Source organism: Miscanthus floridulus, chromosome 12 (assembly GCF_019320115.1).
Source record: "Miscanthus floridulus cultivar M001 chromosome 12, ASM1932011v1, whole genome shotgun sequence".
In the NCBI taxonomy this organism is placed as follows: domain Eukaryota; kingdom Viridiplantae; phylum Streptophyta; class Magnoliopsida; order Poales; family Poaceae; genus Miscanthus; species Miscanthus floridulus.
The window spans coordinates 49,626,374-49,642,840 of record NC_089591.1 but is presented as its reverse complement, the minus strand read 5'-3'; the positions used below and the strand labels follow the sequence as shown (position 1 = coordinate 49,642,840).

Genomic DNA, 16,467 nt, shown 5'->3' with positions numbered 1-16,467 from the left:
TTTTGTGAGAAACCATGGCTGGCTGCCCTCCAACCTCTGCGTCTAAGGAGCCCATGGTCGCATACAGGGCCCTCAATCCTCTGCCTGCAAGCTGTGGTTTGGCAGTGGGGTCCTAGCCAAAAAAACCAATAATACATCGATTCTCGATGTACTGTAAATGAACTTGAAGCGAGTGAAGCCCTTTTCAGCTTTACCAGCTCTGGCTCCTCCGTGTTAGCTTCATTCAGTCAATTCAGTCCAGGTTTAGTGGTTCAGTTAGCTAGTTTTATCCTTGGTCGATAAAAGGAACCCGTCGTGGGTGCGTCATGTACGCTGGAATCGCGCTCTGTTCGTGGTGAGGCAAGTCACGTAGGTGTGTTCTCCGTTGTTTTCGTCGAGTCTTAGCTGAAGCTTCGCACTCCATTTGTTCGGTCGTGGGATGGCGCGGCCAAGTAGGAAGAAGTGGCGTGCATGGCGTTGAGTACTGAGTGGACACGAGCTGCTTGCTGCATGTATATATATATCAATCAATAGAGTCTGAAAAAGCCAAGTAGTTGTGCGGCACCAATTCTCTGTGTTCCTCTGTGATCGTGTGTGTTTGCAGTTGAGTTTCCACCAAGCATTGTTCATCTTCCTTGTATCCGGCGTCGAGTGACGGCCGGTGGAAGACTACACTCCGCACACCGTAGTAAGAAATGGACCATGCTAAGCAGGGCCTAATCATAACCGTACTGTCTCCTAGAACCATAGTAGAGCTCCAAATCCCCAGGGCGGAGCCACGGAGCAAGTTACTCCACAACTCTGGCAAAACATAAAACAGTAATACAACTATACAAGACGCAAGAATGAAACTAACAATGGTTAACTGAGAAACACAAGGGAATGTACAGTTACATACATCACATACCTAAAAAAAAGGCTCAAAATACGCAAAACCTTGGTTGTCTGATCAATAATAGTGACTTTTTAAAGCCAACCACACTATATCGATCACACACGTTCTAGAAGATGAGATTTACACAACTATAATCACCACCAGGAAAAGCTGCCTGGTTTCCATCCCATCAGACTATATATAGATGAGCAGTTGAGTGGACAATCTACATATGAATTCCATCTTCAGAAAACCCTAACCGATTAAGTTTGGCTGCACAGAATTTTCCACTTCCCAGCCTGTTGTCCTGCAGTTCAAGTTTCATCAAATATTAGATGCCATTTCAGCTACTTTAGGCCTTTGATAAATTTACATAAGCATATACCAGTTTTTCCCTTCCAAAAATATACCAGTATTAATGACCCCCCACCAAAATAGGAGACCCCACACTGATCATGTCCCTGGTTTATTTAAATTGTTATACCCTTCTGCACCGAGTAGAAAGCATCATCTTTTAGACACTTTGTTGACGTTAAGTAATATATTAATCATGCCTGCTATCATGATAAGCTGCAAATTGCGATGCTAATGCAACAACAATGCAACTTAGTGAGAACAAATGAGTTACCGTGCATCCGAACTCACAATGACTGTGATAATTGACTCCAGTTCATCAACCGGTGCGACTGTGGATGCCTATCCAAATAACTCCTACTAGAAACGTCAGCTTCGTCAGCAGCAAAAGTTTCTGAATGGCCTGATGCTGCAGGAGGTGACCAAACTGGGACCACAGCGCCCTCTCTGCCGGTCCAGCTACTTGAAGCCTCCGACACTGATGGAGCAAGAGCTTCTCGCCTATGATTCTGAGGTTGCTGAAAGATGTGCTGGTGAGTGCCATTGATTCTAGGCGCAGGGCCTTCAGTATTTTGGATCATATCTTCCCTCTCAACTCGGGGATGGAAATGTGCATGAAACGGAACCTGTGCCCTAGTGTCCTCACTGTTCCCTAGATCGGCGGAAACCTCTGTTTCAGCTCGGTTCAATGAAGAGGTCATGGTAGGCACCATCTGATCCTCACGCCTCCGAGCAGTCATCGGCACATTGGCTGTTGCCTGGGCTGGCTGCCGATCGATTTCCATCTGTAATTCTTGAGGAAACGGAACCTCTGAGGAATCGCCGAGGCCTTCCTCCATTCCATTGTTCATGGTGGCCCTTGATGCTGCCTCCAGCTGCCACATTTCTGATAGGGCTTCTTGCAGTCTGGCTTTGGCCGCGTCTAGCTCAACTATGGGGAGAGGATAGTTGGATCCCAGCTCAATTCCTGCAGCTTGCAGCACAGAAACAGGTGCATCCCATGGATGATGTATCCATTCTGTCGGTAGCCTTGCGAGCTCAGGAATCCACCGTCGGACATACTCCCCATGCGGGTCGAACTTGTAGCCTTCAAACTGGCATCGAAGAATTGATTGCCATGACAATGCATCAGTATTCAGTATTATTTATCATTACTAAGTGGCCTGATTTATTCAGAAATTAAAAGCTACACGCACCTGGGGGTTGTCGATGCGGTCAAGCTCTCGACTATCAGGAAGAGAGCCAGTGATGTACTGCCAGCCCAGTGCATCGCTTTCAAGATCAGCATCCAGTAATGTGTCCCAGAAGTACTTCATACCCCATCGCCATGGAAGTTGAAGGACCTTGACAAAGAAGCTTGAAACCACCACACGTATCCGGTCATGCAACCATCCTGTTGCCCACAGTTCCCTCATGCCAGCATCAACGAGCGGGTACCCAGTCCTTCCCTGCCTCCAAATCTTAAAGAAGCTCTCATTTACCACCCAGGGGAAAAACCTGAGGTGCGCCAAGAGAGGCCTCTCATGGCTGCTTGGGTGATTGAAGCTCAGGTACCGAGAGTACTCCCGCAGGCCAATGGAACGGAGAAACAAGGTGCAGCTGTCCTCAGCAGCGTGGTTGCCCTCGTTACTCCACACAAGCTGCTTCATACGAACTAGGTGGAAAACCTTGCGCACACTAAGCTCACCGAAATGCAGGTGAGGTGAGAGTAGGGATGTGCTCGCACTATCAGCCTTCTTGCGGTTCACTGAGTAGTCAGCCAATGGACCATTGAGGAAGGCCGTCAGTGCCTTGTCTGCGTTCTGCCACCCTGGCGTCCATGCTCGGGCCAGAAGAGCGTTGCTTCCCCTCTCTGAATCATCCTCAAAGATCAGATCTTCCGATGGACACATCGATAAGTCACCTGTTCAAAATTTCGGCCAATCAACTCAAGAGCTAATTCAACATGAACTTGTAGCACAAGCACAATGCTTATGATACTATGGTTAACTGATCAACCAGCTGGAGAGCTAAATGACTACTAGTAATTGGACAAGGATAAGTTATGGTACATTGTTTGCAGAAGACAAACACAGATAACTCAGCATTTTAATTGTGTGTAATCTTCTTTAGTTGTGTGTACTCTTGTTGCAAAATATACAATGCATGATGCATCGGAAGTAAAAAACAATATGTGGTCAATAAGCTATCTGTACAAGTAGAAGCTAGAAAATTTAAACTCATAGTTCTCCAAGCACCTGAATTGATCTTCTTCGGGGGCAGAAGTGGTGCAGGGGGGTCATACGGCATGCTGAGGCACCTGTTCCAGAACGCGGCGAACATGGTGAATGGTTGCCCTTCATCATCGACAACTTCCCATGGCTCATATAGCAGATCCGCATTGAAAGATTGCACAACGATGCCCTCAGCCGTCAGCATCTCCTTCAACCGGTGATCCCTGACTAGTGAGATCGGGTCTGAAAAGATGGTGACACAGTGATTGAGTAAGATCTAATATGAGATAGTCTCAAAGGCCTAAAGCATGTTCTCTTAGTACCAGGACAAGCAAACAATGGAGTGAAAACTACAGTACTACAGTACTACTATATGTGAAATTTGACATACCCCATTGGGATGGTTAGGGAACTAGGGAAGCAAAGAACTTTTGTGAATTAAGAAGGAGATGGCGAAATGCTGGGATTTTACTCAGTTGACAAGTGGAGGTTTGTCAAGACTCAAGACTTGCTCAACCGGGAAGCAGTTGACATGTGGAGTTACGAATAGTACTTGATATAGCACTACCTCAATAATATAAAGATCTGCTCGACATGGAACAAATCAGATGAATAGTGAAACAAAAATAAAATAAAATAAAATTGATTTGTTTTATCTAGTGAAGCCAATTTCAAGAATTAATCTTGAAGCATGAACAACACACCAAGGAGGGGAAACCTGGATACAACCGCTGAGTAATAACAATATAAAAAGAACTAACAACATAAAAAGAACTATTTTTTCTTAGAAAAAGCTGAGCTCAGACAGACATATGCCACTACTGGGTGGAACGTGGAACAAACCGTATAGATGATTGAAGTAGACGTGCGTGGCGCCGGTGTCGCGGACCAGCTGGAGCAGCGCGACGACGGCGTCGGCCGACCTCCGCGTGACGAGCTTTCCTGCCCCTAGGCGGCGGAGCGAGGCGTCCAGGTGCTTCAGGCTCTGGCTGATCCACCACCGGGACACACGCCCGGGGTAGTAAGGGCCCTCTTCCTCTGGCGACCAGACGTACGCCGGCACTACCTCCCCACCGGCACGCGCCGCCGCCGCAAGCGCCGGGTTGTCCTCCACCCTGAGGTCCCTCCGGAACCACACCACGCTCCTCATCGCCGGGTCCCCGCCGCACAGGGACGAGGACGAGGCCGACATGATGGTCGACCAATCCCAGAACTTTCCTTCCAAGAACCCCCGGCGTTCTTGGATCAGGAGGAGAGGACGTCAGGAAGCCATGAAGCCAGGAATGAGTGGCGCACGAGCTGTAGAGTAATGTTTTTCCTCCCCTTTTCTTCTCTGTATGTATATGTATTTCTGATGTGCAATTTGACTACGTTTTTTTGTTTGGTGTTGGTGGCTTGGTGCTCTTGCTGTTGGTGCTTCTGGTTTTTTGCGGGGACAGTTCTGGTCCAATGGAGAAAGAGGCTGTGGATATCGGGATTGGTTGGCTAGATTTGATCTAACTTTTTTTCCTTGTCCATTTATCTTCCTGGTCCTCACCCTTTTCCTCTATATAATATTCCCTACTTTGTATTACAATAGTATTATCTGACAGAAAAAAGGGGAGAATTCGCTTAGGCGCCTTTCGGTTACGCGGTTCCCAGCCATTTCTAGCCAGGGATGGTTCCGGTGCTATTCAAAATATTGAAGAAATCGTAACTCAGGAATGATTCTGGTCAGGAATTGTGGTAACCGAACGAGGCCTTAAGCTGTGTGGGCATGAGCCAAATCTAATTATGAACTGGAATCAACAATTATTTAGAGCAAGTCGCCAAAAAAACACACAATTATTTTAGAGCATAAAAGAATTCTAGGAGAATTTGTGGAAAAAATATCTCAATTCTCAAACGTACCATACAACATGTTGGACAAAAACAAACATGGTGGTTTTCCTAAATAAAGGTGCCATGCAACAAGCCGAACAGTCAAACGTTGTGCACAACATAAACTCCATCGTTTGAACTCATCACCCGTACCGTTTCAACGAAATAACAGTGTTTTTCTCTCACAACAAATCAGCATCAGCATCAGCATCAGCCATTTTCTAGCCAACCCAACAGGGCCTCGACACTAGCGCTCGCATGTCCGGACACGGTGGCCATTCAGACGCAGCTCCTACGCCCGCTTCCGCCGCAGCTCCCTCGCTCGCAACCGTCCTGCTCCGAACACGGCGTTCGTCCGGACGGAGCTCCACGGTTGCGCCCGCGACCGAAGCAATTCCTCGTCCGCGCCCATCCCTCTCCCCATCCCGCCCGATCCGCCGTGGAATACCGACCCCGCTGCTCCCACGTCCGTGGCCTCCATCTTCGCCACACTTGAGAGCTTGGGTTTCCATGTCACTGCTCGGGCAGTAGCACGACCACCGAGGGCTTGGGTTTCTCCGCACCTACATCCAGACCTGCTTTTACAACACTCAGATAAACACAATTGCAACATAGTCTGAAACAGATGAACCATTTGGAACATACACTTGCAACATAGTCATTGCAACATATGCAACATCCAGATAAAACACTTGCAACATACGTCGAAAACAGATGAAACATTTAGAACAAACTCTTGACCATACATGTTTGGCCATTGCAACATGTGCAACATCCGGATCTACCTTTGCAACATCCATATGAAACACTTACAACATACCTCTGAAACATTTGAAACACCTGGAACATATGTTTGCAACACGTGTTTTCAGCGCAACATGGCGCGGGTGGCCGGCGGTGGAGGCGTCCGAGACAGCGGATGATGACACCCAACACGGTAGAGGCGGTCGCGGCAAGCGGATGGAGGCACCCCGATGCATTGGAGTCAGTTGCGGCAGGCGAATAGAGCAGCCGTAGCAGGCGGAACGCGTCTGCGTGACACGGTGGAGGCGGCGAATTTGAGCGGGCGGCGCGGGCAGATGGTGGCGGTCGTGGCGATCAGGGCGCGCAGTGCGGGTGGGGCGAATCCATGCAGGCAAGGGCACGCGGCGTGGGCGGAAGCAAGCGGCGTGGGCAGGAGTAAGCGAAGCGTGCGGACGCCTGGACGCCCTATCTGTATCATTATCGAAAGTTATTTGGTTAGACCAAATATCGCTTCCAACTCCTGGTCATTGCCGTACAAATTTAATGGTTTGCCACTCAATTTTTTTTTAGAAAAATACAAACTTAGTTTAATTCTGGAGGGCACAACCAAATGCTATGGCTCACTCGTTAAGAAGTGTAATAAAGCAAACAAATGAGCATGGGAAAATTGGGATAGGTCAATCAAGGGAGCAAACTAAATCAACCCTGAAATTACTTGTACCTGCACATATAACATACTTTCTTTCTTTTTTTAAGAAATTTTGCTTAGGGACATACTCAAAAGTATAATATGCTGTTGGACCGCCAACAGCGAAATATGTCCAATACCATTAGGAAAGCTTATAAATTTGTCGTCGCGCTGATTATTTTATTTATTTGTTAGATTTCAAAAGAGAGGGGTGGGAAATGTCTTTTGTACCTTTCTCTTCAGCCTCTAACTCTTGACTGATTATTTGTCGTAGCATGCCACCGCTGCCTTCTCATCACCGTCCTCCTCCGACCACCTCGCCTGGGTCCGCCTCCTCCTCCAAAACCACCGTCGCTATGTGGATGAGATCCGTGTGATTCCATCCCCATCCCTTGTCGACGCAACTCGTCCGAGGCGGAGTAGCCAGCGGCCGGCGTGTGGCCAGCAACAACATGGAGTGCGTGTACACGGTGTTCATCCGGACGAGGTCGATCTAGAAGGTCAGCACGGACACGAACATCACGCTGGAACTGGCCGCCACAGACAACAACAACGAGGGGATCTCGGACCTGTCCACCTGGGGCTGGGCCATTCCTACTTCGAGGCCGTGTGCCGGGGATGGCGAAGCCACCGTGATGGATGCGTCTTGCCATCGACACCACACCCTACAAGCTCGAGGCCGTGCGCGACTAGTGCAGTGGCGACGGGCGAGGGCGTTGCAGCGGCTGTGTTGGAGGAGGAGGCGGACCCAGGGCTGGCTGCGCCGCCGGGGAGCTCGCCCCTAGGCTGGCCGTGCCGCCGGGGAGTACGCCCATGGATGGCCGCACTGCCGGGGAGGTCCCTACCATGTGCGAGGCAATGGGATGAACAACGAAGAGCAGGAGATTAAGACATTTTTCTCACCTTCTCTCCTAAAATCCAAGAAATGAGTAAATTAATCGGTATAGTGTGTTACAATAAATCTATACACTTTCGTAATGGTACTAGACATGTTTCGTCGTTGGCGGTGTCCAACAGCATATTCCACTTTGAGCGGTGCCTCCGAGCAAAATTTTCCTTGATCTTTAAGGAAGTATCATTATTTTCTAAACTAATTCTATGGTCATTTGAGGCTTCCTAAAAGGATCTAATAAATTCCTCTAATTGTTCAAAAGAATGAAACGGTCTGTTATTAGTGGAATTCTTTATCAACTTTCCGTGAAATACTAGGTTTGCTCTCATTGAGATAAGATAACTTCATTTTAAGCAACAAAACAGGTAGCAAAAGGTTGTAACTACAGTACAATAAAAAAGTGAGGATTAAATATCTCAAAGCAAAAGGCATCCCATAAAGTTTGGTGCGAATGTTCAATGTCTTATCTAATGCTTGCAAGAAAAGTCCGTCTTATCTAATGCAAAGCCAAACTTTATCCAGAAAAAGTCTTCATGGTTGGTTCAAACCTTTTATCGTACCATCTTTGAAGTTATAATTATAAGGAAATAAGTTTATCTATAGATCAACTCCAAGAGTCTCTTTTTATCATTCATTTAATAGGAATAAAGATTTTAGTGAAAAAAATATTCCCCAATGGTTTCTTTAATTAGATCTCCAAATATTGTCATTCTCTATTCCGGATTTCTCGCTAGCCAAAGATGAAGAATGGGTTGACTTGGGCACAAGGATATTGAGAACCTATTGGATGGTGAAAAGATATTAAGAACGATTGCCATTCAAATGACTCTCTAAATGATGATTTAAACAGTGGATTGAAGAAAGAATCTTGAAGATGCTCTTACAATATTAGCTTCTTTGTACCACTCGACCACAACTAGCCAGTTTGTCGAAACTCCAGCTTCGTATCTTAGCTCTATTGGAGCTAGAGTTGCATTCGTATTTGATTGAGAAATTATGTTTCTATGTTAGATAAAATACATGATTATTCCTATCCCTTGGTCCTAAAATACAATATATTTAAGGTTCAAGATCTATTTTAAATTATAAGGTATTCTAGTTTGCTCAACCCCATTTATATGTCCCTGTCTTTTAAACATCATTCGTATATATGTCTTTTAAATACCATGTTGCGGAAAATGACTGATAATTGGTAGCCGAAATCAGTGCATGCATGCATGCCTTTTTAAGCTATGCGTTACTAGAAAATTAAGCAAAGTTAACAATCAAACTAAATAATTAGTGAGGTGCAAGTTAGTTTTTGCTAGACTTCTTTATTTGATGCTAAAATTGCTTGGATACCATGTATTCAGAACGGAAGGAGTATGCGTATTTAGTCCTACAAACTTCAGATGCCCGTTTCCAAAAAAAAAAACTTCAGATGCTATAAGGATCTTAAAGTTGGAGCTATGCTAAACAGACCTCAAAAACCTTGGCTGTCCTTTTTGTTTAAAACAAACCGCTTAAAACACTTGTAACATAACATACAATAAAACACACAGACACACGCACTTGTAACATAGTCCTGACGGGATAAGTTTTATGCAAAGCAGTTCCTTCTTGGGCGCATGATGGCATTGGTCCCCTTTTCCTTTTCTGAGAGCGCCGTGCACTTGTGCTTGACCTACTGATCTAGGGAAGAAGGCTCGAGGAACTTTGACACATGGTTGCATCCAAACCCTAGTGACGAATATATTCCCTGTGGTCTGTAGACGATAAGAGAACCTATCTTAAAACACATGATCATGGCACGTCGGACGCAACCGCGCTGTTGTCACCTCATGTCCGGAAAAGCACGATCGAGAGCACACTGCTGCTCTAAAACAGGGACGCCGTTCAGTGTTCCAAGTCCCCCAAATTCGTTGCAGAGTCGACGCTGCTAAATCGCAAGCAAACCACGAACCCAACGCTGTTCAGTGCTCCAAGTCCGCGCCGTGCGTTGGAGCGGCCGGGGATTAGATGGATTAGATCGGTGGGGGCCGCGGATGATGCCCATTCCCATTCCATTCCATTCCATTCGGGCGTCGCTGTCGCCGCCCCGCGCCACACCCTTGTGCTTTTGCGTGTGGATGGGCGCATAAAGTCGCTCGCGCCGACGGCGACGCCATCGGCCGCGCCCGCGCGCGATTTCCACGATGGGGAGAGATGATGCGGCCGGCCGCCCGGCTCCGTGGTCCGTTCGTGTAAGCAATAGCTAGCTGCCCGCTCCGGCCCGGATTTTTCTTTTTCCTTTTCTTTTTTGCGCCGCCACGCCCCCTCAGGCCCTGGCTTTCATGCGGTCGGCGTCGCCGGAGACGCCACTGGCGCGCGAGGAGATGGGGACGTGGTCCTCATCTACACTGCTCCAGCTGACGTGCCCCGTATGGCCGTATCGCGTATCCACCCCGGCGCCTGTACTGGCGTGCCGCAGCATATTCCCGCGCTGGACCTTCATCGGGGGGCCATTGGCACCAACTGACCGAAACCATGCATGGAATCCAGTTCCACGCTCGGGCCAACTTATCCAATTGTCATCAGGCGGGGATGCATGCACTCCCATATATAAAACCACAACACAGTTACCAGTTTGTCATTAGAAGAGGCCCGGCTGAAAGAGTTCTGACACCAACTCTAAGTCCCATGCAATGCATTAGGACTCATACATGATATTTGACACATATTCATCAAGGTCTAGTTGACTACACAATATTGTTGAATTGAGAATGATGACTGTTTGAGCCACATAGAAATTTCCACATTAGTATTGTACTCCTGCTTTTGCTTGATTATTACATCAAACATCTTACCCTACCTTATAAGCTCCTACCACCTTTTTTTTGCGAAAGATTATAAGCTCCTACCACCAGAGCAACTAGGTTACTCAAGTTGCAACTATAGATATATGTAGCCTCTACCTTTCAATTTTGATTGATCTTGAAACTTCTACATGCAATTCGAACCATACTCCAAAACCTACGAGCACTACCAAAATGGTGAAATTCTCCTAGTATTTTAAAGTAGTAATAAAACACTACCACTAGTCACAGTATATGGGAATCCTCACTAGAAGACTTTTGGTAGAGAAAGTTTATAATAAATTTTGAATGCTAAAACACTAGAAGAAGCCCACATCACTAGGAGAAGTCTAAAATTTTGACTGTGCAAGATACAACTCAAGTTAATTCACGCCCTTGCTGGTTTAGAAATGTGTAAACCTCTTCAATTGAAACCAGCATACTGAGCTCGCGCTACGTGTCATTATTCCACAGGGAACAAAGCCCCCCCCCCCCCCCCCTCCAAACATCATGTTCCTATGTCGTTATAACTAGTCCCACGTTCCACGTTCTGGGAACACTGTTCCAATTCGTGGAATGGGAACATGATGAAACATTGTTCCGAACACTGATGAAACATGATCCACACCACGAGAATGCCTGGCCACTTGATGGAAATCTAAGGCCCAAAATTCAAAGAGGAGAGGCCGCATGACGAGTTCAGCTATATATTTTATCTTTATTATTATTATTTTACAACTTTCTAAGTTTTACCTGTAGTGAAAACTTGTGCTAATTAATCCATTCATGATATCAACCAATTTAATTAGAATCATGTTCATCGTTCTGGGAACATGTTCCCGTTACACTTGGTACGCGTACCGTTAATCGAAGGAACGAGATTGACTATATACCCCATTCGTCTCATGAACTTAAGAAACCGGGAACTTGGCTGTCCCATCATCACCTCTTGCCCATAGGACTATCATCTTCGGTCTCTCAATCATAAAACACATTATATTTGCCCTCCAAGGAAACTATTTGTGACATTCGTGGATTGTCCACCATGTACCTTGCAAATTTGTCCGGTCACTACAAGAGATGTTAGGGTTTATGTCATTTTGTTGTTGTCATAATATCTGTAATTTATATCATAGGTTGACATTTCTGACACCAGATTGACGAAAAAGCTTGCGCCAAAAACCATGCGCCTTAAACCATGTTTTGTGTCGTTTATATGTTCACGTCATAGATCTATGACTTTGATTTTGGTGTCACAAAGTTTTATAACAATTTATTTTATGTCACTCTTTCTTACCCCATCCTAGCAGGCATATAATGGGCCAAGCCCACTATTGATGCTGATTTTTGGCCTGGCCCGTTTTTTGGCGGGGCTGCGTGTTCATTGGAATCATGGGCCTATTTTAAGCCAAGCCCATCTATAGCTCGTCAATTTAGCAATTTTTTTGGCCCACTACTTTTAAAATTCGCATTTTGTTCATATTTAATTGGAAGAAAGCCCATTTCATTTCAATAGGCCACATACAGTAACATTTTGACAACCTAGCATATAAATATTAAACACGCCAGATAATTTGCATTTTATAAAATATACAAAACCCATACAAGAGATGGTTCAAACAAATGTTAAATCAAATGGTTCAAATACATCATTGTCAATATCCCGAGTAATGTAAATAGATGACATATTCTATTAACAGCTCTTCCTATACTGAAATAACTGTAGCAATTTTCCATCTTTTTTAGCACACGAACCTGCACATCCAGCTGTTCGTAATGAAGCTTTTTGGATTTTCTGCAATATCACTGATGAATTAAGAAACAGACAATGAGTGAACGGACTAGGAACCGGCCAGCTGGTGAAAAGCTGTTTCTGAATGACTCACCGAATCACTGTGATGCCTGTCTGCGTCCTGAAATAGCTAGCTCCTGTTCAGTCCCGTCCCTGGACCTCTTCTGTGGTGTGGTCCAGCAAAGTTCATACCAGACACGGCCTTAAGTTTGAGAACCTACGCGACCCCAAAAACACCATCAAAAGCTATATCACTATCAGTCACCATGGCATAATTAAAGGAGGGAGGATAACACAGAATTTATGCAATATCATACATATTTCCAGGAAGCATACCTTTAGACAAAGTAGTAAATGTCCACTCTTAACTCTTAAGGACCTGCACTAGTAGAAGAAGATTTATCATTGTCCTCGAAAGTTTTTTTATAGAGATATGGAGAAAATAACCAGGTATACTTTTCTATTTTTATTGTCCACTCTTAACAGTGTATTAATTATAGGACATGATACAGCAATAAGAAAAGGTCATTTCTTTTATTTTCTTTGCAGCAGCACAAAGCAGTATCCAGTTTATTACTCCAGTAAAGTACTTGAATAATGCAACGGGGTATATACACATTTTCTTTTATTTTCTTTGCTACAGCACAAAGCCATATCCAGTTTATCAGTAAAATACTTGAATAATGCAACTTGGTATATACACAAAGCCAGTCACACTTTTGCTAGGTACTGAATGTGTAAAACATGAGAAAACTAAATGTGCAAACCACAAAAAATAAATAAATTAGATGTAAGTTTATTTCTGCAGCGACTCTTACAACAAGTTTACTGAAAACATTGTCAGAACATTTCTGCAGCTACTCTTACAATAAGTTTACTGAAAACAGCTATTCAAGACAATCACTCATCATTGGAGCAGAAAAAATGATCATTTGACATAAACCTGGGCTATTACATATTGCAGGCATACTAATAGCACATAGATCATGGGCTATTACATATTGCAGGCATGTAAGCTTCAGGGGGTTCCTAATACTTACTTTTATAGACTACCTGTCGCAGTGTTCTCAACTTACTAATTTTGCTGCCTGGTTGCACCTCATAGAAGGGAATCTGTTGTGCTCTAATGCCCTGCTGTGTTGCATGAATGTTTCCTAGGATGTTTTGCTGGCTGCTGCTCAGCCTGAAAAAAAGAAGAATGCATCAATTTCTGGAGATAAAGCAACAATGGAGTCTAATTTCTACAGAACCTAATCAGTAATCTCTGAAACAAGTAGCTGAATTTGGTTGATGCCTACTGAAACCAAAGCAATGAGTCTGGTTTCTACATAACCTAATCTCTGAAAACAAGGCACCGAAAGCAAGAAAACTATTTTTTTGCGGCACCTTGTCCTTGACCATCCATGATCACTACTGCAGTTCCGACGCCTCCTGGTTTCTAGAAGCAACAACACCCACCATGTACAAATGCTTGCGTTCGTCCCTCATCCTACCCACGTACATGTGTTATCATACAGGATTAAGGATCTGCAAGAACTGAAAACGATGCTGAAGCAAGAAAACAAATGATTAGGTACCTTGTGATTTTCGCCAAAGGGGTCTGCACCAGCGCCGCCCTGATCTGCCGCCGCCTCCCAGCCGGACCAGCGCTGCCGCGGCCTCGCTGTGATTGTGCGACGCGGCGAGCTCACTGTAATGGATGGCAAGCTCGCCGTCGTGAACGGCGACCGCCGCCGTGGCCTCGTACAGATCCCGATCATGCGCCCCCAACACGATGTCAGATGGGCCGCTGCCACCGGGCGTCCGCGGCGCCGCAGACTCCCTCTCGCTGGCGAGCAGGCATGCGAGGGCATCCCGGCTGCCGTCGCCTCTGCGCTGGCTCTCCCCGACACGCGCGTGCGCGCGGGCTCACCCGCTGCTGCCGCTACTTGTGGAATGGGAGAAGGGGGAGGAAAGGGGAAGAAAGAGGTTAGGGTTCGACGGAAGCAGTGAGCACCGGGTTTTCTGAATTTTTACATTTTAGCCCTTTTTTTTAAGTTTCTCACATACCTCTGACGGAAAGAATTTAGAAAATAAATCCTTAGCTCGGCGCCGAGCTCGCCGCTAGAGTGACTGGCACTGAGCCTTTATTACCTATAGGCCCCGCGCCTCTCTTGCTCTCTTGCTCTCCCTCTCTCGCCCTAGCAGAGCAGAGCCGCCCTCGAGCTCCGAAATATGGGCTTCGAAACAAAAGGCACACCTAGAGAAGGTAAGAGAAAGTGCTGGCACACATGAGGTTACATGCTTTGACCACGCCACAGGGATTTATCAGGTCGAGCATAGGAGCGGTACAACGTCCGACGACGAGGTCCGAGAGTCAAGGATACATGTGGTTGTCTTCCAAGATTCTCAAGTGCACTTGTCGTAAACCAAGGCAGTACCACTTTCTATGTTCTCATTTGGTGGCAGCAGTTAGGCATCGTAACTATAATATCGAGAGGAGGATACCTCACGAGTTCAGTGTCGATACGCTTGTGCACACATGGAGCTCCCGCTTCGTGCCTTTTTTCGGGGCCCTGGAGAGTGGCCTTTATATAATGGGCCGAAGTACATTGCGGATCCAGCTTACCGTTGAAACAAGCGTGGATCAAGGCAGAGGACGAGGCACAGAATGGTTATGGATCAGATACCCAGAAGAATGAGGCGTGGGAGAGGAACTCCATTTGTTACTGACCCCGAGCAGTACGAGTGCGGCAAGTGCGGTAGACTCATAATTCACGAAGTTGCCATTGACAGATTAGTGAGGTGCGACTATTGATTGATTTTATTATTTTATATTTGTCGTATTTATTTAATTAATTATGCACGTCTCTATTTATGCTTGTATTTGTGTCAATTACTTATTCATTTCTAAGTTTATATTTCATTGTATATTGAAATTCTAATTCATTCACTTTTTTCTAAGATGGAGCAATTCCACCTGCTCGACTCGACGTACGAGGCGACCCACCGAGGACGTCTTATAGCGTTGGGGCAGGTAATAATCTATAAGTTTTGTTCAAAATTTGTTGAGCGTACATATGTTCATGAAGTAACAGGAGACTATGTTTTATTTGATGCAGGACCTTTCGCTCCTTCGTCCTAGAACCCACAGTGGGTTCTTGGACATGCGGTACGACGACAGGTACACTCCTTTCCTGCAAAGAGCTGGCCCGGATGTCATCTCTTTTTAGGTTCGTCGTGGGTTGCCCAAATTCAACTTAGTGGCCATAACTGCGTTGGTTGATGAAAGCATCTAGGCCTCTAGATGGGTTTCAGTGATTAATGACAATACAAGATTACCATAACTAACGTGTGTTTTGCAGAGGCAATTAAGTTAGGTCATGGTAATAGAGATCAATTGGGCAATCAAGGTGGTCATGCCCCTACGATGGAAATCGTTTCGGTTTTCAAAGGATGAACGACGAGGTTAAGGATGACTAGTTCTAAGTGTCGATTGGAGTTGGAGTGACACTTAGAGTAGTTTAGGACTTTGTTTTTCCTTTGGCCGTACTATTAAGGGGGGTATGGATGGGTAATTTGACCTAGATGAGTCTAGTGAGTTAGGTGTGATGCACACTTGTTAAAACTAGCACTAGGTAGCTCCACAACAGCCCTATGATCCTATGGAGCAAACTTCATTCATATATGTTCGAGAGTTGGAAGTGAATGGAGGGTCAAATGCTGACCGGACGCTGGCCGCAGGGTCCAGTCAGTACATTTGATCAAGGAGATTGCGTTCGGTGCGACCGGACGCTGGAGTGGTCAAGTGACTGAACGCTGAGTGGCAGTGTCTGGTTGACTCCAGTAAGGTTTTAGAGAAGGAAATCTACGATTGAACGCATCCGGTCAATACTGACTGGATCCTGAGGATCCAGCGTCCGATCGAGTACAGTAAGCATCCAGTGAGGGTTTAATACGATCGGACATGTCCGGTCAGTGGTGATCGGACCCTGCTAGCGTCCGATCAACACTTAACACTAGTGTGCGGGTTGAACTGACCGGAGCGTTCGGTCAACATGACTAGAGCGTCCGGCACCCCGCATGGCTCATAACGGTTCGTTTTTCAGGCTGCCTTATAAATAGAAACTCCACTCATGTGTGGAGTCACTTTTGTCTATTCTAACAGCTGAGAAACACATTTGTGAGTGCCAAGAAGGGCAAGGTTCTAGTAAGGTGATTGAGATTTGAGAATCCAAGAGAGTAGCTTCATTAGTGAATCAAGAGTAGCAAAGTGTGC

The 16,467-nt window shown here is 45.7% G+C and overlaps 1 protein-coding gene and 1 long non-coding RNA gene across 5 annotated transcripts; both read right to left on the bottom strand.

The window, feature by feature from the left end:
- Positions 1-825: 825 nt before the first annotated feature.
- On the bottom strand, positions 826-4,909 carry LOC136496434 (cryptochrome-1-like). 4 transcript variants are annotated; one of them, XR_010769052.1, is made up of 6 exons: positions 4,264-4,901; positions 3,445-3,663; positions 2,404-3,110; positions 1,499-2,301; positions 1,239-1,341; positions 826-1,160 (listed from the first exon to the last, which is right to left on the bottom strand). XR_010769052.1 is itself a non-coding variant. In XM_066492102.1 (5 exons), the coding sequence occupies exons 1-5, from the start codon at positions 4,610-4,612 to the stop codon at positions 1,109-1,111; spliced, it is 2,130 nt and encodes a 709-aa protein (XP_066348199.1). In that variant the 5' UTR covers positions 4,613-4,901; the 3' UTR covers positions 826-1,108. The 4 variants fall into 4 exon arrangements, 3 of the variants coding, with proteins under 3 accessions (XP_066348199.1, XP_066348200.1, XP_066348201.1); XM_066492102.1 differs by lacking the exon at positions 1,239-1,341; XM_066492103.1 differs by lacking the exon at positions 1,239-1,341 and having other exon boundaries at positions 1,482-2,301; positions 4,264-4,899.
- Positions 4,910-12,036: 7,127 nt separating this feature from the next.
- Positions 12,037-14,206, bottom strand: LOC136498613 (uncharacterized). The gene is made up of 5 exons (XR_010769669.1): positions 13,787-14,206; positions 13,250-13,698; positions 12,546-12,588; positions 12,304-12,426; positions 12,037-12,223 (listed from the first exon to the last, which is right to left on the bottom strand). It is a non-coding gene; the product is annotated as an uncharacterized lncRNA (long non-coding RNA).
- Positions 14,207-16,467: the final 2,261 nt, after the last annotated feature.

Bases quoted from the DNA above. Each gene is read 5' to 3' on its own strand.
- LOC136496434 (XM_066492102.1), bottom strand. From the start codon at position 4,612: ATGTCGGCCTCGTCCTCGTCCCTGTGCGGCGGGGACCCGGCGATGAGG. The intron at 3,111-3,444 runs GTGCTTGGAGAA...AATTTTGAACAG, and splicing joins CCCGAAGAAGATCAATTCAG to GTGACTTATCGATGTGTCCA. The intron at 2,302-2,403 runs GTGCGTGTAGCT...CTTCGATGCCAG, and splicing joins ACCGCATCGACAACCCCCAG to TTTGAAGGCTACAAGTTCGA.